The sequence below is a fragment of the Malania oleifera genome, chromosome 7, assembly GCF_029873635.1.
Source record: "Malania oleifera isolate guangnan ecotype guangnan chromosome 7, ASM2987363v1, whole genome shotgun sequence".
Taxonomy (NCBI): Eukaryota; Viridiplantae; Streptophyta; class Magnoliopsida; order Santalales; family Ximeniaceae; genus Malania; species Malania oleifera.
Window position 1 is genome coordinate 2,719,673 of NC_080423.1, and position 22,479 is coordinate 2,742,151.

Below are 22,479 nucleotides of genomic sequence, written 5' to 3' on the forward strand. Positions count from 1 at the left end.
CCGCAGAAAGTTGGAGTGTAGTCAAATCCTTACAATCTGCCCAAGTTATTAGAGACCTACCCCTACCCCTCCCCTTCTTACTGCCTTTTAGAAATTAGAACAATTTTAGTCATCTCTCCTGGAGTGTTATTTGGTCTGCATTTTAAGTGCTGAAACCATATTAAATGTTCTTCCATTACCTTATTTTTTACTAGTGCTATAAGCCTCTCCAGACCATATAAGTGCACGACGAGCCCATGCAAAAGGTTCGGTTAAGAAATGCCAGATTCCACCAAGTATACCATTTTTTTTTTCAATCAGCAAAGGGAAAATAATATTTGCAAGGCATCAAGGGGATGCCGACCCGTGGTACAAAACATCATCCACTCTGTGGAGTGTTGCAAACATCAAGGATTACATAATGATCATTAACAATTTTCCCACTAAGCCAGCTGGAGACAGCAGCAACCCATTGGTCTTTGCAAGTCTGAAGCTAAGTAGTTGAATCTTTGAAGACTCTTATTTCTTTCTTTCCAAGCACACCAAAAGATGGCGAGAGGGATCAGATTCAAAGATTTTTGCTTCTCCTTGGTGGCGCTGATGCCTTTCCAAAACCAATCCTCTCCTCCAAATGAATTTGCTGTAACCCACTGCTGTCCAGTCAAAGAAAGAGCCTTACATTCCTATGATAATATCTTCCAAATCATGCACACTAACAATCCATCTTTCTCTCCTAGGTGAAGATTTTAGTAAAAAAACTAAATATAACACTTGGGTTAAGGGCCAGGTCCTAGCATTCTACAGATGTGCCAATGCTTTATTTTCTCGACTCATGCCACTCATCCATCTTATTATTCTCATTTCTGCAGCCTTTAATTTTTGGATGTGTTGTTTCTTAGTTGCCCACATTCTGATTCATAGAGCATAGTTGCTCTAATAGTTGCCTTCTAGAACTGTCTTTCAATTTTCGTGGTATTCGACGATCGCACAACTTTTCTATTAACCTTATTAGTAATTACAAATTGTATTTTGGATGCCACGGTGTGGTGAGGTTTGTTGATGCCATGATTGGAACTGATTCTTTCAACAATCGGAGATGTTTTCCCAAAAGAAGAGAACTGATTTTAGTCCTAGAATTATTAAACGGATCAACTAATGTGGCCATAAATTTATGCTCATGACATTCCACTGTATCTTGACTCAATTGTTCTCCTTGAACATACAGGAAATTATTAGACATCATAGGGACAAGGTTAGCCATGGTATCAATCAATACACTGTGAAGTCATTGCTCTGGCAGCTGCTTAATGGACTGAACTATCTTCATAGGTAAAGTTTGAATGTGGGATGCTGGGTGCTCAGTTCAGTTGCAGTATCACCATAAGCTGCAGATTGATATGCATGGGTACTTTTCTTGCAGCAATTGGATCATACATCGAGATCTAAAGCCGTCAAATATCTTGGTATGGTTTCAATATTGTTGTCCATACTTTACAGGAAAAGTCCATTTGTTGTTATTATTATTATTATTTGATAAAAAAGAAGGTATATGAGATAGAGAAAAGAGAGATACAACCTTAGCAGTGGCAGGAAGTCTTCCAAAAAATAAAAAATGAACTAAAGAGCCAACACAAATTAACCAAGAAAACCCCTCTTTAATTCCTTTCCATCTTAGTTCACCGAGCACTTCCAAATCAACTAGTTCCCTCCAGTCCTTTACTATTATCACCATTGAGACACTTTGTTCTCTCCAGGATCAGCGAGCTTTAAATCCGTCATATCCATTAATACTGAGCTTCTAGATCCTTCTCAGAAATCTCTTTTACAGGGGTAGGCGATGTCCATCCTTACACTGTTGATCATTAACCAATCCATCTCAAAAATAGTGACCCCCACCAACCCTCCCGTTTGAGATGGATGCATGTACAATAAATCCCCAAGTATATCAGAAGAGTCAGAATCATATCCATATTGCTCTTGAATCTCATCCAAAAGCAATGCCCCTTCAAAATCAAATTCCCTAAGGTCCTTATTATCATTATCTGAGAGACCTCCCCATATCTTCTTCTTGCCTTTGCTAACCCTCTGTCATTTTAACACATGGATCTTCCTCAATACCTAACTCACCTTTTGCATTTCTCCTTAAGAACTTTGGCTCTGTCTCACCAGAATGTTTTAGCTTCTGTTCAAATCTTTTCCTCATTTCTGCACCCATCTGGACCACCTTTCAATGACATTTTGCCTTCTGAGTTTACCAAATTTGGTTCCCCACCTCTTCCCCCCCTTTTTCAACAGCCATCATTGGAGAGTCGCTTGGAGCTCTCTCCTCTGCACAAGATTGTTACTTTCAAATAACAAAACTAAACCACCCTCTCCTACTCTGTCTTAAATCAGATTGAAGGATTTCCTTTTGGTGGACAGTCCGATGAGAGAACCCTCTCTCATTGTTAGGAGGGGCCATGATCGAACCTGACGACTCCAAGGGTTCCACAAGAAAAGAAAAAAAAAAGATAAAGAAGTCCAGTTATGGTGTGACAGTGTTATCCATAGAAAGCAATAAATTATCTTTATTGTTATTGTTATTTTTATTTTTCTTGAAATGTTAGCCTACATACATGCTGCTACCTTGCTTTCATGAATGTTCTTTGACCAGGTTATGGGTGATGTCGATGAGCAAGGTGTTGTTAAAATCGCTGATTTTGGACTTGCTAGAATTTATCAAGCTCCCCTAAAGCCATTATCTGAAAATGGGGTAGGGGCATCTGTTATGTTCTTAACCCATTGTTATTACTTGTATTTGCTGTGCCACATAATCGTCATTACTTTTTCTTTTAAATGTGAGTTAGCTCATTCAACACTTCATCATATTGCTGTATAATGCATGTGATAAATTATGACTTGCAGATCCCTATAGAATATTAAACCAGATGTGCCATTGTTTACTTCCTTTTTATCTAATGATTTGTCATCCCCCCTCCCCTTTTTAATTCTTCACACTAGCCTTTTCACTACATGTAATTATTTTTGTCAAAAGTGCTTGTGGTCCGGGAGCTGGTCTAATTTTTGCATCATTAACTCTGAATGTTCGAGAGGTTGTTTCCATTGCTCAAACTGTGACATCCAGTTCTCAATGGAGCAATGTTGCTGATGTACCATGGGCGATAGTGTTGCATATAGAAAAACTACTTAAAAGGAACAGTCATAGGAGCTTCTCACTTGTCAATTGTGGATTTAGGGATAAGTATCGCGAAGATGGAGATTTTATTGGATAAAAAATGGAGTTATGAGTGAGATGATGCGGTAAGCACGTTCAATACTGCTTTTGGGTGTGATATTGGATTATTGTTTGATGAGATTCATGCTTAGTATAAGCATTCTACCAAAGAATGGTTTGATTGATTCAATGTTGCAGTGCTTGAGTTTGACCTTCGAAGGTGTACAGTAGATTACTCCATGTTTTATCATTGTACTCCATTGGGTAGGATTCTTCCTATTGTGTATGTGGATGGTATTGTAATTACAGGTAATGATGAAGGTATTTAGGGCCTAAAACATTTTCTACAAACTAAGTTTCAAACTATAGATTTGGGACCATTAAAGTACTTCTTGGGTATAGAAGTATCCAGATCTCGTATGGTAATTGTTTCGTCACGGAGGAAATATATTTGTGATCTTTTGAATGAGATTGTACTGTTGGGATCCAAACCTTTTAATTCACCCATGGATCTTAATAACAAGTTAGTGCCAGGCATGGTATTAAATTTCCACGAAATTGTCGAAATTTCTGTCAAAATTTTCGATTTCCGTCACCCTCGAAATCGAAATGGCAGTTGATTTCCGTTTTGCATAATTTCCGTCGAAATCTCAACAAATCATCCAAAATTTATCGAAATCTCAAAATTTTAGTGAAACTTGTCGAAATTTTAACTATACGATGAAATTTCGTCAGAATTTAATGAGAAATTTAGGAGTGAAGTGAAATTTCTATCTTAATTTATTTTATCGAAACAAAAGATTATTACAAGTGCTTTTGAAATTATATGAAAAATAAACTTATAGTAACATTTTATTTAGCCATTCATGTCTATATTATCATTATTTGTACAATAAAAAATATATAAATGATTTACGAATTTCATTTGTATGAACTGAATATATTTAATGTACATTATCTTACAAATATGTTTGATACACATACTATTTTACAACTTTTCCACCTCATACAAAACATAGATGTATTTAATTTGTAAAATATTAGTTCTAAAACTTATATTATTATGTTTGTTAACCATTTCTAAATTTTCACAAAGAATTCCATGTTTTATTACAAATTTCCGTTATTTTTTCAAATTGAAATCGAAATTGACATTGAAATCGAAATTTCCGTCGAAATTTCCATACTTTTGGAGTTTCGAAATTTGAGTCAAAATCAAAATTTAAGACCTTGGTGCCAGGTATGGTGATTTATTGCCTGACCCTGGACTATTGGAGTCTTGTTGGAAAGTTGAATTATCTCATAGTCACTCAAACCAAATATATCTTTTGTAACAAGCATTGTGAGTCAATTTCTGGATTCTTGGAGGATTTGGGAGAGGTCTTATATCGAGATCAGGGTCATACTTATAATCAGGGATATATACTGATGCAAATTGGGTTGGATCACCTTCAGAAAAATGACCTGCAATTAGATATATATCTTTGTTGGTGGTAATTTGATTTCCTGGAACTTTGGAAGAGTAAGAAACAAAGTGTGGTGTCCAAATCAACTGCTGAGTTGGAGTATAGGGCCATGGCTCACACTACATGTGAGCTTGTTTGGTTGAAAAACATGTTGGAAGAACTGGATTTTCTACATTTTTAGTACATGGAGTTGATGTGTGATAATCAAGCGGCTATTCATATTGCCTCCTAACTGGGTCTTCCATAAGTGGACAAAACACATTGAAGTTGATTGCCACTTCGTTTGGGAGAAGCTTGTGCAGAAGCTCATTACAACCACTTATGTGAAGTTTGGTATGTAGCTTGCTAACTTGTTTGCTAAATCTTTTGGGGGGGGGGGGGGGTGCTAATGTTAGATTCATCTGTAACAAGATAGGAGCATATGATATCTAAGCTCCAGCTTGAGGGGACCGTTAATGGTTGTTCTATTCATTTAGCATTATTAATGTGTTAGTGTTATGTTAATAAGTGAGAGTTAGTAAGGGTATTATGGTCATTGACATGTGCTTGACATATATTATGAATAAAGTGAGAGACCTATCATTGTAATTAGGTTTTCTGTTTTTCTCAATACTTCAACAAGACATGATTTTGATTCATCTTTGGATAATGACCCGAGCATCTAATAGTAGGCTAGGAAGTGAATGTGGGTTTGAGGTCGACTGTTCCTTAAGGTCTTGAACTGAGATTGGATTGCTGAAAAAGTAAGAAGAAGGCACAATGAGAGTTGGATAATCTAAAGTACTGCATATATATGATGAGAAGGGGTGGGGTACTAATTTGGGTTGTAGATGTTCTTCGGGAAGCCCGTGGAGAGCTATTTCCCTGATTTATCCTCTCTTTATTCCCCATACCAAATATGTGATGGATAAGGGGTGCATTTTTGAAAAAATATTTGTTTGGGGTATGTTGTTTTGGGCACCTCTTTTCCTTGTTTATTTCGTTTGACCTCAGAGCAAAATGATCCCATTATTCTTTTATTGTAGATTCAGGCAGTCCTCTACTTTCTTGGAATTTTCATTTTTGGAGAGCCTTGAATGATAGGGAAACAATTGAATTATCTTCTTTGTTGGTTATGTTGAACAATTGTAGGGTATTTTCCAGGGATGATATTCGATCTTGGTTGTTGGATTCCTCGAGTGTTTTTTCTTGTATCTTTCTTTGATTTCTTGGTTGGTACCAATCACTTCTTTCCTCTCTACAAAGCAATCTGGAAGGTCAAAATTTGCCATTAAATCGAGGTGTTTCTTTGGTTGGTTGTGCTTAATAGGATAAATACTAATTACTTTCTGCAGATGAGGAGATCTTTAAAGGCTTTATCCCCTGACATATGTATGCTTTGTTTTCATTCTTCAGAATCAGTTTCTCACCTTTCTTGCATTGTGATTTTGCATGGAAGGTTTGGAATAAGCAATTCAATTATTTTGGAGAAAGCTGGGTTTGTCCGAGAACAGTGGAGGAGTTCTTGGTAATATCTTTTGTGGGGTTTAGGAGGAGGAAGGAAGGTATTGCTTTATGGAATTGTGCTTTATTAAGGTATTTGCAGTGTTAAGGGGCTTGTGGAAGGAACGTAACTTAAGATATTTTTTCAGGGAAGAAGATTCCATATTGCTTGGTGTTTTTATGTTTTGTTTTTCTGGGGATTCCCAGATTTTGTTAGGGAGATGCCTTCTCTTCTGATTGTACATTCTTTCTTTATCTAATGAATTTCTTTTTCTATCAAATTAAAAAAATGATGGGAAGGGTTTAAAGAAGGGGTTTTCAGATAAACTGTCTTTAATGTTTGGTTAATTTTTAACATTCTGTTCTGGGTTTGTGGACATTTTGCCCTTCTATAGATTGTATTTCATCCTCTCTTAACTTTTTTTTTTTCCTTTTGCTAGCCCAAAAGTAAGAGAGAAAAAAAAACTGGGTAAGTGCTCATTCACTTCGCTAAAAGCTAAAGCTCAAGTTAACAAACTTATTCAAGTCCATGTTTATGCTCTTTTAGTTTTTCTTCTACACAACCAATTTGTTAAGTTTTGTTCATTTGCGTCAACATTCAACAAACTTAGCTAATGCACTATTCACATCAACTATGTACTATTTCTCTTCCATTTCAGTATTCATAAGGATTCATTCTTCCTTGTTTAGCCGGTTTTGAGATGAGGGTGTTATTCACTTGCTTGGTTAGAGATCTCCTACTAACTGGACCTTGACTCTGCTCTTGACTGTTTCCATCGCCTTCTTGACATTCTGCTTGATGCAGGGCAGCGTCAATGATCTGCCAGGAGAGAGGAGGGAGGAAAAGGGGAAGAAGGAAGAGGGAAGAGGGAGGAGAGGAGAGAGGAGATAAAAGGGCGAAACACACACTCACTTTCTGAATTCAATTTCAACAACAACTATGGAGGCCTAACACATGAAATTACACATATACCCCTAAAATTACGTGAAACTACAAACATACCCTTAAAATAAACAAATATTACAAACAAGCCCCAAGTACACATAATCCTGAACTATTTAAACTAAACACACACAATTAATTACTAGCTAAAGCCAACACTCCTTTTACCAAGTTGTCTTAATTATTCTCCAACAAGGATCTTATCAAGGTCTTGCTTCTTGTTCTACGTCACTGCTGTCGTCCTCTCGCTGCTTCTTCCTTTTCAAGGACTCAGTTTGAGGTAGGAATCAATTGATTTGATGCCATCATAAGTTGGGATGGGGCAATCACTTTTTCCTTCACTGTTTTTTTTTTTTTTTCATTCAACACTCACTGAATTTGGTTTGGCTTGCCTTGAAGTTGTAGTCTGCTAGTGCTGATCTGACTTAGATACTGGATATGCATTTTAGTTTAGTTGAGTCGACATAGTGGGATAGTCAAACTCAATTCTGAAATATTTGGCTTGAAATTCAATTCAAACTTGTTAGAGCATATTGTTATTACACTCGAGCTTGAATTGAAAAAGCTTGATTCGTTATGAGGTTATATTTAGTTTGTTTATAATTATGTTAAATATAATATACATACATATATATATATATATATATATATATATGTATGTATGTATGGATGACCCATTCCACAAATTTTTGGGGGTCTAAGAATGGAATGATGTAATGCCTCTATGAAAGGTAGTTTTTTTTATTTGAACCTGGAACCTTTAGGTTTATGTGCAGCACCTTTACTCTAGATCAAGGTTTCTGTCTATCTAATATATCATATATAAAATAGACATGCCATGAAATAATGGAATCTCAATTAAGCTTGAGTGCATCTGAGTCGAGTATTATGAAATTCAAACTTGACTTGTCCAAGTACTTTAATAGCTCGAGCTGAATTTGAACTAAAATATAGTGCGGCGCGTTTAGTGGATTTTTGAAGCCAGATAACATCTAGTAGCTTGGCAGGTAACTGTATCTATATTCTATACCACTTCATCACGCCTAGGCCCAAAAGTTGTAATAAGTTCTCATTCACTGAGTTAAAAGTGTTTTAAGTTGAAGTGAGCATACCCAAACCCATGTATATGGGTCCTTACCTTTTCTCATTTCCAACTGATGTGAGAAGTTTGTTAACACGTGTTGGCACATTTTCAGGGTTCACCAAGATCAGTTCTTCCCTATTCAACTATGTCACAAGTTAGGGTCCTGCTTACTGGCTGAAAGAAGAAACAATTGAATATTCTCTTTATTACTTTGTTCATATGTACATCCCAATATATAATACGATTACCTATTCTAAACAAGGAAACAATTTCCTTACTGAATAATATCAAATCCCCCATATTTACCCACTTCCCTAATTTGTATATTATTTACAATGATACTCGGGATTGAGATTTTAACACTCCCCCTCAAGTTGGATCATAAATATTAATCATCTCCAACTTGCTAATAAGATCATCAAAGCTCTGTCGTCCCAACCCTTTAGTGAGAATATCTGCAGTTTGTTCCTTGGTTGGTACCATGGTATTAAATTTCCACGAAATTGTCGAAATTTCTGTCAAAATTTCCGATTTCCATCACCCTCGAAATCAAAATGGTAGTTGATTTCTATCTTGCATAATTTTCGTCGAAATCTCAACGAATCATCCGAAATTTATCGAAATCTCAAAATTTTAGCGAAACTTGTTGAAATTTTAACTATACGATGAAATTTCGTCAGAATATAATGAGAAATTTAGGAGTGAAGTGAAATTTCTATCTTAATTTATTTTATTGAAACAAAAGATTATTACAAGTGCTTCTGAAATTATATGAAAAAATAAACTTACAGTAACATTTTATTTAACCATTCATGTCTATATTATCATTATTTGTACAATAAAAAATATATAAATGATTTACGAATTTCATTTGTATTAATTGAATATATTTAATGTACATTATCTTACAAATATGTTTGATACACATACTATTTTACAACTTTTCCACCTCATACAAAACATAGATGTATTTAATTTGTAAAATATTAGTTCTAAAACTTACATTATTATGTTTGTTAACCATTTCTAAATTTTCACAAAGAATTCCATGTTTTATTACAAATTTCCGTTATTTTTTCAAATCGAAATCAAAATTGACATCGAAATCGAAATTTTCATCGAAATTTCCATACTTTTGGAGTTTCGAAATTTGAGTCGAAATCAAAATTTAAGACATTGGTTGGTACATAAGTCATACATATAATTCCTTCTTCAATTTTCTCTTTGATGAAGTGTCTGTCTACTTTCACGTGTTTAGTCCTGTCATGTTGAACTGGATTAAGAGAGATGCTGATAGCAGCCTTATTGTCACTGTAGAGTTTGATAGGAAGGTTCACTGGGACCCGTAATTCCTCTAAGAGTTTTCGTAACCATAATCCTTCACATATCCCTTGAGCGACTGCCCTGAATTCAGCTTCAGCACTACTACGAGCCACTACATTCTATTTTTTGCTTCTCCAAGTTACGAGGTTTCCCCAGACAAATGTACAATAACCTGTGGTGGACCTTCTACCTTCCACTGATCCTGCCTAATCTGCATCTGTAAAGATCTCTACTTCCTTGCTTTCACATTTCTTAAAGAAGAGTCCTCTTCTCGGGGATCACTTGAGATATCTAAGGATCTTGTATACAGCATCTAAGTGGACTTCTTTTGGTGAATGCATGTGTTGACTTACTACACTGACTACAAATGCAATATCTGGTCTAGTATGTGATAGGTGGATTAGCTTGCCAACCAATCTCTGATACCTTTCCTTTTCTACTGGTTTTCCACAATCTTCAACCCTCTTTACTGTTTCCATCAGGGTTTCGCTGGGTTTGTATCCCAGCATGCCAGTTTCAACTAGGAGGTCAGTAACATACTTTCGCTGAGAGACACTAATTCCCTTTTTTGTTCTTGCCACTTCCATGCCCAAAAAATACCGCATCTGTCCCAAGTCTTTAACTTCAAATTCAGTAGCCAAAACTTTCTTCAATCTCTCCATTTCTACAGTATCATCGCCAGTAAGGATTATATCATCAACATGCACTATTAGAATTGTTCTCTTACCTCCTTCAAATTGTTGGAAGAACAGTGTATGGTCTGATTGCCCTTGTTGATACCCTTGATTCTTTAGTACCTGGAGTAACCAGAGAGAATGACGCAGATTCAGTAGTAAAGAGATCAAAGAACCGATCTTCACTCCATTTCTCCCCCTAAAGAGAGGGCTTTGAGAAATAAGGAGTGGTTTCAAAGAAAGTGACATCAAGACTAACGAACAATCGTTTTGAGACTGGATTATAGCATTTGTAGCCTTTTTGGGTAGGTGAATAACCAAGGAAGATACATTTAATGGCACGAGGATCCAATTTATTGCGATGGTGTGCATGGACATGAACAAAAGCAGTACAACCAAAGATTTTCAGTGGGAGACTGGAAGGGAGTCGAGAGGTAGGAAAGTGCTCCTGGAATTTCTGAAGAGGGGTGACAAATGAAAGTGCTCGACTTGGCATTCGATTAATGAGGTGTGTGGCTGTTAAGATGGCATCGCCCCAAAAATAATGTTTCATGTTGGTAGTAAACATTAATGCCCGGGCTACTTCAAGTATATGTCTATTTTTTCGTTTAGCAACCCCATTTTGTTGAAGGGTATCCACACAAGAACTTTGATGAACAATCCCATTATCTTGAAGATAAGTTCCCAGGATGGTATTAAAATATTCCGTACCATTATCAGTACATAAAATCTGAATATGAGTTTGGAACTGTGTATGAATCATGGTATGAAAATTGATGAAAATAGAGCGGATTTCAGTTTTGTCTTTCAGTAAGTAGACCCAACAAAGACGAGTATGGTCATCGATAAAGGTAACAAACCATTTTGTATTGGTGCGATTTAGGGAACGTGAGGGACCCCATACATCACTGTGAAACATGGTAAATGGGCGCGATGGTTTGTATATGGATGATGGAAAAGAAGTACGACAATGTTTAATAAGCTTACATACTTCACATTGAAACTCAGAAGCCATTTTATTTGAACAAATAGAAGGAAACAAACGTTTTAAATATTGAAAATTGGGATGACCCATCCGTGAATGCCATAACAAAAGTTCACTATTTCTAGAAGTAGATGCAGAATCACAAATTGCAGTATTACATAGTTCACTCAAACTTGCCTCCTCAAAGTAGTAGAGTCCCTCATACGCTTTAACAGTGCCAATCGTCTTCCCTGATGATAGGTCCTGAAAAACACAATGAGAGGAAACAAATTTAGCAGAACAATTCGAGTCTTTTGTTAACTGACTGATGGATAACATATTGCAAGATAACTTGGGGGACATGTAGGACCGATTGTAAAGTTAAAGAATCAGATATGCGAATACTTCCTTTTCCAGTAACTGGTGAGAGAGAGCCATCTGCAATTTTTACTCTCAAATTCCTGGCATATGGTGAGTAGGATGAAAAATATTGATAAGACCCAGTCATATGATCGGATGCACCCGAATCAATTATCCATGGAGATTTGTAACATGATGTAGTATTTAAAGCTGACAGATAATTACCTCGGTGAGCCAGGGAACCAGAGGAAGATTGACCCGATGTTTGCATTGATGAAATCATCTTATATAGCTGATCCAACTGTTCAGGACTGAATGCACTGCTGGAAGAGGTATTGTTGTTCTCTCCTTGTAATCTTTCAGTTGATCCGTCAGTGTTGGCCTGGTACCCATGATTTTTTTGGTATTGTCTCGGTTTCTAATCTGCCGATTTTCCATGAATCTCCCAGCAGGTATTTTTTAAATGACCCGTTTTTCGGCAATGTTTGCACCATAATTTACCTTTTTGTGGTCGTTGACTTGGTCCCCCTGGGCCTTTTGATACAAGAGCCGAGACATCCGGCCCAGCGTGTCTAGCGTGCCCATCTAATTTTTGGGCGGATACGGGTATGGGGAGGTCCAGCCCAGCAGGTTCATTTTGAGGCCGAAGCATCACACGCCTACTGTTCTCTTCCCTCCTGATCTCTGCAAAGACTTCTCGGGTTGAAGGGAGAGGTCGCCGGCCAAGGATCTGTCCCCTCACGTCGTCGAGCTCTCGATTCAAGCCGGCAAGAAACTCGAAGACCCTCTCGTTTTCGAGCCTCCTTTGGTATCGCGTGCTGTCGCCGGAGCACTCCCACTCCTCGTCGATGCTTAGATCGAGCTCCTGCCAGAGATGAGTCATCTCCATGAAATACTCGGTAACACCTCTCTTAGACCTGGCAAAGCGGATCGGGTCGGTTTATCCGTGGCGGATAAGGTGGATTATCGGGTGAAAAAATCATAATCCATATTCGACTCGTTTAAGTGGCGGATTAGGTGGTTTCGGGTCGGATAATTCATGGCGGATGGGCGGATAATCCGCCATTCTCAAATATAATTTTATTAATAATTTATTTTTTCAATAATTACTTGCAAATATTTCTAACCTAAGTAAGCCCTAAGTAAACCCATGCCCCACCATTTTGGGGCGTCCAATTGCCGTCTAAAACATCCACTACCAAATTTGTTTCTAGTCCAAATTTTAAGTTAATCCATTCACACGAATGCCCCAATGAACGTTAAACTTCTTCCTGCAGAAATTGTTCCTTTTGAAATATAATGGTCCGAGTGTTTTGCCAATTCTGGTTTATAAATATAAATTTCTCACCACCCAAATACCTCACAAATATCTTTCACTTACTGATATTGAATAGTTTGGCAACGCCACCACCGATCATTTGATTTTTTTTATTGACAAAACACGTAGTCAATCTGATTTGGTATTTTTCCTCCATGAGGGTTTTCCTGGAAGACTAATTCTAGCAAAGGATTCCTATGCAAGCAAATATGATTTTCAGGTCAGTCAAATAACAATATTGCATCCTACGAAATTTATAACCAAAAGCCGAACCAAATTTTTTCGGTGGCAAGATTTTGAACTGAACTAAGCCAAACTAGTTTCAGAACCAAACTGATGGGAGGGACTGAATTGGTTTGTGGATTGGTTATATATATATATATATCAGACTATCAGTGTTTTCGGCATGTGAAGACAAACAAAATGGTGAAAGGCATAAAGAGTGGAGCTCGGAGTCAGGACTACCTTCTGAGATCTGAAGCGCCCTCAAACAGAGGAGATGAAGAACACCCGTGACCCACTGGTTCTGAATAAAGGTCCTGTTGGTTTGAAGCGTTGAAGAAGAAGGGTCGGAGTCGTCAGACACTCGGAGGGCAGAGGGCTTCGAAGGGTCGAACTGTCGAAGAAGAAGGGTCTCTCACTCTATTGTCTCTCGTGCGGCCGCCGACTGGTTCTCCACTTCTCCTTCTCTGAGTCTCTGTTGGCTTAGGCTAAGGCTCAAAATCTTTCTCAAATGAAGACGATGAGGGAGGGCTAGCCGACTAGGGTTCTTTTCGAATGGGAATGGAAATGGCCGAAATCGAATGGGGCTGGCAATCTGGCATTAGGGCTGGCCTGGGCTGGGGGCTGGGAGTGGGACTCTAGGAGTGGGAGGTGCTCAGGGGCCGAGACTCAAGAGGGGCAGGGCGTGCCGCGTGCGGGCTGTGTGTGTGTGGGCACTTGGGCCTTTGGGCTTTGGGGGCTGTGGGATGTCTATACCGGGCTGGGCAGCAGGCTTTTATGGGTTTGGGTTTATATTTAGTAAGCGGTTGACGGATATCCGCCGGATAAACCCGACCCGACCCACTAAGGAGGCGGATATGAAAATGAAAACTCATATTCGACTCATTTAGCAAATGGATGATTATGAGTCGGTTAAAACGGATCGGATACGGTTCAGATTAACGGATTTTTATCCATTTTGCCAGGTCTAACCTCTCTCACCTTGCCTCATCTGCCACAATCGGGTCTTGATGTCGAAGATTTGCGAGTAGCTTTCGTGTCGGAGTATGTCTCACGTACGGCTTCCCAGACTTCCTTCGCCGTTGGCAAGAACAAGTATACTTTTCCGATTGATGGTTGCATCGAGTTGACGAGCCAAGCTGTGACCATGGAGTTTTCGGACCTCCATCTTTGCAAGGCTACAGCGTCGGAAGGGTCTGGTTGCCTCTGCTTACCGGTATGATAACCGAGCTTCCCTTTTCCCTCAATCACCAATTTCATGGACTAAGCCCATTCATGGAAATTTTTTCCGTTTAATTTTTCCAATGAGAGTGGAAAGATTGTGTTATCTAGCCCATTCGAACCCCCACCGAATGTGGCCTCTGAGTCACCGATGATGTTTGCAGAAGAGGTAGAGCCTTTGCTGTTGATGGTGCTGTTAGCCATCGTTTAGCTAGGTTTAAGAAAACCTAGCGTTGATACCATGAAAGAAGAAACAATTGAATATTTTCTTTATTACTTTGTCAATATGTACATCCCAATATATAATACGATTACCTATTCTAAACAAGGAAACAATTTCCTTACTGAATAATATCAAATCCCCCATATTTACCCACTTCCCTAATTTGTATATTATTTACAATGATACTCGGGATTGAGATTTTAACACTGACCTAGCTGCCTGCTACAGGCTGCTCCTTGACAATTGCATTGCACCTTGACTATCGGGATTTCCATCGCCTATGACAGATCGCCTGTGTCCACAGGGCACTTCTTCAGTTTGAGGGTCTTATAGGTGGTGTGATTCTCAATTTTTAATGCCTTGATGTGATTTGCTTGGAAGACTATTTGGACATTCCTATGGGTACAAATATAGAAATTAATAAAACATTGCCCTCTTGTGCATAAAAGGTCCCATTTTATTGTAATTTTATAGGACCTTGTGGCATCTTCTGAAATTGCTTCTCTATCCATATACTTTTGGTGCATGCATTTGGTACTAATAGCTTAAACAAAATCTTATCCATGTGTACTTTGGGTGCTTGAATTTTATTCTGTGATAGTGTGAGTACACTTTTCTGATGATGCCTTGCAGGTTGTGGTAACTATTTGGTATCGTGCACCTGAGTTGTTGCTTGGAGCTAAGCACTACACTAGTGCTGTTGGTATCCTTTGGCACTAATTTCTGTCATTTATTTATTTACATATTTTTGTTTACAAGCCATAGAAACCACATTGACAAGTACGTAAGCCCACATGAAGTCAGTTATGCCTATAGGACAGTATCGTGGCTTCCTTGTGATTTTCTTCTAGATGTTCCTTAATCTTGCCTAGTTGCACTTCACTTAATATTTTTATTTATATTTTTTTAAATTATTTTTTTTTGAAAATTAAATAGTGAAGTTCTTATGAGCACGTGAAATTTAGGAAATTGGTATACTATGTACAATGAGTTATTAATTGACATTCCATGGAAATTTCTAATGTGACAGGGTAAATAATATCCTTTAAATTGAGTCTTAGAGTTTAAAAAATGTCAAATATGTGAATTATGGTGAGCACCCTTGACCCACTATGGCAGAAGTTCTCTATTTATCGCTTAAAAGAACCAAGAAAAGAACTTGTTGTCCATACCTGATATTTTCTTGTCTTTGAATGAAAAAAGCAAATTTTCCTCATAAATGCAACTAGATATGTGGGCTGTTGGATGCATATTTGCTGAGCTTCTGACTTTGAAGCCACTATTTCAAGGGCAAGAGGTCAAAGCCCCGCCGAATCCTTTTCAGGTACATAAACTTATTTTTCCTCTTTTTTAATGCAAAAATTTGTCTCCTAAGATGTAGCTTTGTACCAACACTATTTGTCAGTTTAGTAAAGGCAAGTTCCTGTTTACTAAGGTAATGATTTGCTGAAGCACTTCAAATAGGTGCTCATCATTGTGCCCTGGTGAATTTCTTTGAAAGGCGAAGTGCCTCAACCCCCGCTTGCTTTTAAGATGTAGGATTTTATTGTTATGATATGTTGGTCTTATTGAGGCAATTTCCTAGGCATTAGGGTGATGTTATGGTTAGAGAAAAGCAATTTAGATCCCTCCGGGTGAAGCGAGGTTAATGAGATGCTCAAGTTTTTCACCTAGGGTGATACCTTTTGAAGGGTGAGAGCCATCTGTGGTGGCTGTCTCAGTTAACGGGTCTATTAGTTTTTATCCAATTCTTTTCTTTTATGTATGAGCTAGTAAGGAACAATCTGTGCATCTTTTTACGAGCACAATAAAAGGTTAACATTGTCTCTATGCAATTTTTTATTGGAGATCGAGTTGTTCATTTATAGGTTTACAAAGTTTACGAAACAAAGCTGCTGCTTCTGCTACCTTATCTTTTTCTTCATATCACGCATTCATGCGTGGCTCAGTTTTATAATGTAATAAAAATAATAGAGCATCTATTCCTCAGTTTTTTTTTTTTTTAAAAACATCAAAGCATCACTCTAATTTCATTATTTAAAAGTGACAATATGGTGTTTATTTTTCCCCCAGAGCTAACCTTTACCTGCTTTTCCCTTTTTAGACTCTTATTGTTCCTTAAATTTTTGACTTTTTTTTTCTTCTGTCATCATCTTTTATGCTTTATTATGCTTTTTCCCCCTTGGCTTCTCTTTCTAAAATTAGTATCTTACTTTACTTAGATGAGCATTTTCTAGGCATGTAGCGTCTCAGGCAATACAGGGCTGCAGCGACCTGAGGACGCCACTTGCTGTTGATTACATTACTATATATAGATCTTTGTGGTATCTATGCTGCTTCCTAATATTATTGCTACTTTTTGCAGCTTGATCAACTTGACAAAATATTCAAGGTTTTAGGTAAGATAGTTTTGTTATTGTGGCTGATCCATTTTTCTGCTTTAACATTTATTGTGGGGCCTTATTAGTTATTACAGTTTATTATCTTATCCGCTTATCAAAATATTGAAGGTTTTAGGTAGGGGTCTTGAACCATATTTATGTTTTCATATTTTCTTGTGGCCATGTTACAATATATTATTGTATCAGGTCATCCCACACAGGAGAAGTGGCCAACTCTTGTGTATCTTCCGCATTGGCAATCAGACTCACAGCACATCCAGGGGCATAAATAGTATGTTTCATTCTTATTTTTTCCCCCAAGTTTCTAAGCACTTGAAATTATCTATTTAAGGATTTATTGGTATATTATATTAAATTCATGATCAGCTTTCATGTGAGGCTTCATTTGCATCTTTGTTTCTGTTTACCAATTATTTATCTTCCTCTGTGGATGCTTCAAACAGCGACAATCCTGGACTTCACAGCGTTGTGCATCTCCCTCTGAAAAGTGCTGCATATGATCTCCTCTCGAAGATGCTTGAGTATGGTGGTTTTTTAGTTTTTTGGGAACTTAAATGTTTTTTTCTGTTTTCGTAAATGTTTAGGAATTATCTAACCATGAAAGTAGTTTGGTTCCTTATACTATATACTATGGATATATCCTATTCACATGAGGTTTCTCTGGTAAAACTAATTTATATTTTCAATTCTCATATATTTTAGTTTACATAAGGACGAGCTTTGACCCAATGGTAAAGGTGTTCCTTGCAAACCAGAAGGGTCACTGGTTTAGTCATGGAAACAACCTCTTTGACTCTTTAGGTAAGGCTGCACCCCCTCCCTAGACCCCAGTTTGGCATGGGTGCTTTGTGCACTGGGTGTTATGTTTTCTAATTTTGTTTACATGTTGGATTAAATAATTCTGTTGATAATTTCAAAGTAGACAAAAGTATGCTCCTTGTCAAACTTTTGCAGAATGTGTGATAATTCAGTGAAGTACTGCCATATGGTGTTCATTTCCATGTTATGCATGCGAATTGCTTTTCACGTTTGCAGGGAAATTGTTCTATCATTTTACGTTTGTTGTTTTTTTGGGTAAGGGTGGGTTGTTCTTATTTGTTTTGCTTTCCTCTTTTCTTTTTCCTTTTTTTGGGGTTTTGGGTGGGGAGGGGGGTTAGATTGCGGGCATGTTACATGTCACTAATATATTTTAAAATGTGTTGTTGTTTTCAAAGTTGTTATATACTTCTATGCTAGGTCTGGTTGCTTGGCTCCAGCAGCCAACTATGTTAATATTTTAGCAGTTGACCTGGTACACATTGTCTGCTTATATCCTTAAGCTCTTGGGTTCAGTGGTATTTTGAGAAGAACAAAGCAATATTTTTGGTTCAAATGGCTGCATCCTTTAGTCTAACATATTCTGCAAGATTGCAAGTCTTCAGAATGAAGGAAAGCATGAAAGGCATGATAAGTGTGGCCAAAAATGTTTCCTTCGTGCATTAATATGTGTTGGCCAATTTTGTTAAATTCACATTTTCTAAGCTAAAACAATGTAATTTTTATTTTGTTCCTAGAATAACTGAACATGTCAAAGCACTTAAAAAATTGTACTGTGATAAGATTGTTTAGTGGATCTAGGATTGGATTGGCAAAATCATTAATATCACAAGTTTATGGTAGTTTTTTCTGATCTCATAAACCTGTGTTTTGTAGGAGGGATTAAACTGCAATTGTTACTGTTTTAATTGAGCCCAAACTAAACAAATAAGCAGTCCAGCCCAAAGAAACACATTAAGAACTAATGACAGTATGACACTGGTTTTGCAAACTGTGGGCAACAGGATGACAGGGCAGATAAATCGATAAAGATTACCAAAACTCCAAACTTGCACCGATTGATTCTCTCTTCCCTTCACTGTCTCACTTGTGCTCCGGTTCTTGGCTGAGTAGAAATCAATTTAATGACACAATTTTCCTCTTAAAAAAAATTTGCAAACAGAGAGGAATTAAAGGTGGAGTGGGTTTATGTTTGCTGATTTTTTTTTTTATTTTTTGCATTTTAAGTTACATAACCTACATGGAGACTAGTAGGTGGCTCCCTGTTGGATTCATTGTATGTCGTCTTACTGATTTAGGAATTTTTTTTTTTTAAATGAAAAAGTTACAGGCATATTTTCTGTTTCCCAGACTGAATTAAAGCCGATTTAGATATGGCATGTTCTCTTTTTTACTTCAGCATCTGCATTGCTGCATGTTTTTAAATGTATGTATACATTGCAACATTTCTGGTTGTCATATATATTTCTTTTGATTTGATCCAAATTTATGAAGTTCACAAATTTTATCTACAGTGTGACATGGCAGAGAAATTGATAAAGATAGATCCCTAGAACTATATACATGCCCTTACTGACTTTCTCTTCCCTTTTCTCTCTCTTGCCCCACTTCTTGGGTGAGTAGAAGTTTATTTAATAACACATTTTCCTCAAAAAATAAAAAAGAAATTGCAACTGGAGAGGATTGAGAGGTAGGGTGGGGGTGGCTTATGTTTGCCACAAGAAACCTTTTTTTTTTTTTTTTTGCATTTTAAGTTACGAGACTATTAGATGACTCCCTGTTGGAGTCATTAGTTCATTATGCATCGTCTTACAGATTAGGGGAAAAAAAAAAAAAAGGGAAAAAGTTGCAGGTATATTCTTTCTTTTCTTAGTCTGAAGCAAATTCAGTCTAGATATTGCATGTTCTCTTTTTGATTCAGCATCTGCTTTGCTGTAATTTTCTATATGTTGTTGTCATATTTATTTCTTTTAATTTGATTCAAAAAAATTTATAAAGTTCACAAAATTTATTAAATTACATTCTGGAGAGTCTTGAATTTTGTTGCAGGTATATATTTTGTTTTCCCAGTCCGAAGCAAAGTCAATCTAGATAGTGCATGTTCTCTTTTTGATTCAGCATCTGCATTGCTGTAATTTTGTATATGTTGTGTGTGCATTGCAGCATTTTTGATTGTCATATTTATTTCTTTTAATTTGATTCAAAAAAATTTATGAAGTTCACAGAATTTATAAAATTACATTCTGGAGAGTCTTGAATTTTGTTTTTCAAATTAAAAGCATGAGTGGCGTTTGGTTTGATTGTTGGTGCTTTAAGTTGTATTGTACTAATGTAATTGCATTCTCTCAAATTTTAACTGATATGTGCTTTCTTTCTCATGTATATTGACTTTCATTGGGAAATGTGAACTATAATCAATCCTTCCTTTGTAATTTCATTTGCTCAAATTTTAACTGATATGTGCTTTCTTTCTCATGTATATTGACTTTCATTGGGAAATATGAAGTACAATCAATCCTTCCATTTTTTTAAAGGAACATTCTTATTTTTTGCCTTTTTTTTTATGTGCAGATATGATCCTCGAAAGCGTATAACAGCCGCACAAGCTTTAGAACATGAGTATGGCCTCTCTCTCCCGGTCTCTGCTCTTGATTGAAACTTTTAATTGCATCTCCGAGCCACTGTCTGTTGAAGCACTGGACACTTAAATAGCTTGACACATGTATTAGAGTAAGTTTGTGGGAGTGCATTAATAACTGGAGGTAGTGAAACAATTGGGAATTGTTTCACACTTTCACATTTCTTTTCTCACTCCAATGATCTGGAATTTTCTTTTTATATTCCTCTTGGAGATTATGTGACTGTTTTTGGGTATGCCATATGTTGGATCTTTAAGGTTTCTTAGATGCTAGTCCTCTTTTTCTTTCTTTCTTTCTTCTTCTTCTTCTTCTTTTTTTTTATTGGGGGAGGGTGGATGTTAAAGTCAGAAAAGAACTTGTTAACAAAAATGTTTAGTGATCTGTACAATTGTCTATTTGTTTTTATAAGTGCAAATGTGTAAAATAAGTATTTTAATATTATAAGAGGGTTATCTCTCCCAAAAGAATGCATTTACTTTGTTCCCCTCCTCCATTGTTCTCTCCTCTCTTCTTTCTCTTCTCTGTTCTTCTTTCTAACTTAAAGTAACATTATATCAAAGCAGTTGACTGTTTGCAGTCACTGTTTGTAGCTACAACTGTTCACAGGTTAATCGTGGGTACTGTTCATCTCTCTCTTCTTATAACATAGGATCAAAGCCGTAACATCTGATCCTCATTGATTTTGCCATTTTTATCTCTCTTTTAAATCCTACGAAAATTTTTATTTGAGCTAGAGAAGTTAGAATTCTTGATTGATGATCCACGTTCCCAACTTCAGAAGGTCATCATCCTGATCAAGACTTGGTTGTGGAGTAGCATGGAGCCGCCACTGTCCTCCAAGTTTATGGCAGATGCAGAATGCTGTTGCGAATGATTATCATCCACTCACTGGTCACATTTAAAATCTTAAGCGGCAATGTGAGGACTGAGGAGTTTCTGGTTACCAAATTCTTTTTGTTCTTAGTAAAGAGAGATAGCTAGCATAAATAGGGTCACCAAGGGGGAGCCACCCAAGTACAAGCAAATAAAAGAGAGAACAAAATAATTAATCAACTGTGTGATACTGTGTTGAAGAGGTCAAGAATTGTATGTGTCCAGCATGTCCTGCCCATTAAACCAGTGTGGAAGAGTAGTAAGCTATCTATTCTTGAGGATTGTGGGAGAAATAGTTGTTCTTCAAAAGTTCTGGCATTTCTCTCTCTCTCCACACAATCCAAGAATAGTGAGTAGAATCAAGGACAAGGCTCTTTTTCTTCTATTAGAAATGCCCTTCCATGCCCAAATTACCTGTCCTGCGGTTTCAGCAGTGACCAAGTGCTGTCCCATAAGAGCGCAATGGCCAGATTCCAAAAATTTCTGGTCCAAAGCAGGGGAGGTGTAAGTAACTAACTGGTCTACATTCTCAGCATCTTCTTTGCATGGAAAGCATCTATTAACAAAATGATGTAGGGCAAGAAGCAAAACCTTGAGAAGATCCTTGCTGGAGAATAATTAAGAAGAGTGGGGTTAAGGAATTGTTGGGTTTAATTAGTAGTTTATTATGTATTTAGTTTAAGTAGTATATAGTATTATGTGTATTTTGGGGGCTTGTTTGTAATATTTGTGTAAAGTATGGGTTTGTTTGTAATTCATGTAGTTTTTAGGGGGGGGGGGGGGGGAAGGTGGGGGTGTAATTTTATGTTTCAAGGCTTTCTTATAAATAGTGTGTGAAAGCCATGTTGTAAGTTAATTATTGATGAATTTGAATTGGAATTGAACGAGAGTTCCCGCCTGGCATCTTGTCTCTCCTCCCTTCCATTTCCTTCCTTGTCTATTTCCTTCTAAATTCTCCCGTGGCTGCAGAACCTTGATGCTGCCCCTGCATCACTCCATTTCCCACTTGAAATGTCACAAATTAAAAAAAAATCTTCCCATCCTTCGCTGATGAATTTCCAAACTCTCACTCCATAGGGTCTCCTTTTGTTGTGTGTTGTCCAACCATTATGTTCAAGCCCATATTTTGAAATAATAGTATCCCACCAAAAGTGGTCTTTCTCCTTCATGAACCTCCATAACCACTTCTCAAGGAGGGCTTTATTGAAAGTGAGGAGGGATTTCAACCCCAAATAAAATGCTGTAGCTAATATCTTACTTTCATTTTCCATACAAT

General features: G+C 37.1%; 1 protein-coding gene across 2 annotated transcripts in view; it reads left to right on the top strand.

Moving 5' to 3' along the window:
* Positions 1 to 22,479, top strand: part of LOC131160173 (cyclin-dependent kinase E-1) — a 61,245-nt gene that overhangs the window by 25,024 nt on the left and 13,742 nt on the right. Inside the window, exons 3-11 of one of the 2 annotated variants that reach the window (XM_058115558.1) lie at positions 1,205 to 1,308; positions 1,400 to 1,442; positions 2,633 to 2,731; positions 15,107 to 15,176; positions 15,703 to 15,797; positions 16,839 to 16,872; positions 17,062 to 17,146; positions 17,319 to 17,396; positions 20,263 to 20,310. In XM_058115558.1, coding sequence (XP_057971541.1) covers positions 1,205 to 1,308; positions 1,400 to 1,442; positions 2,633 to 2,731; positions 15,107 to 15,176; positions 15,703 to 15,797; positions 16,839 to 16,872; positions 17,062 to 17,146; positions 17,319 to 17,396; positions 20,263 to 20,310 — 656 coding nt within the window. The remainder of the gene's footprint in view (positions 1 to 1,204; positions 1,309 to 1,399; positions 1,443 to 2,632; positions 2,732 to 15,106; positions 15,177 to 15,702; positions 15,798 to 16,838; positions 16,873 to 17,061; positions 17,147 to 17,318; positions 17,397 to 20,262; positions 20,311 to 22,479) is intronic. The other variant, XM_058115559.1, reaches the window with a different exon arrangement.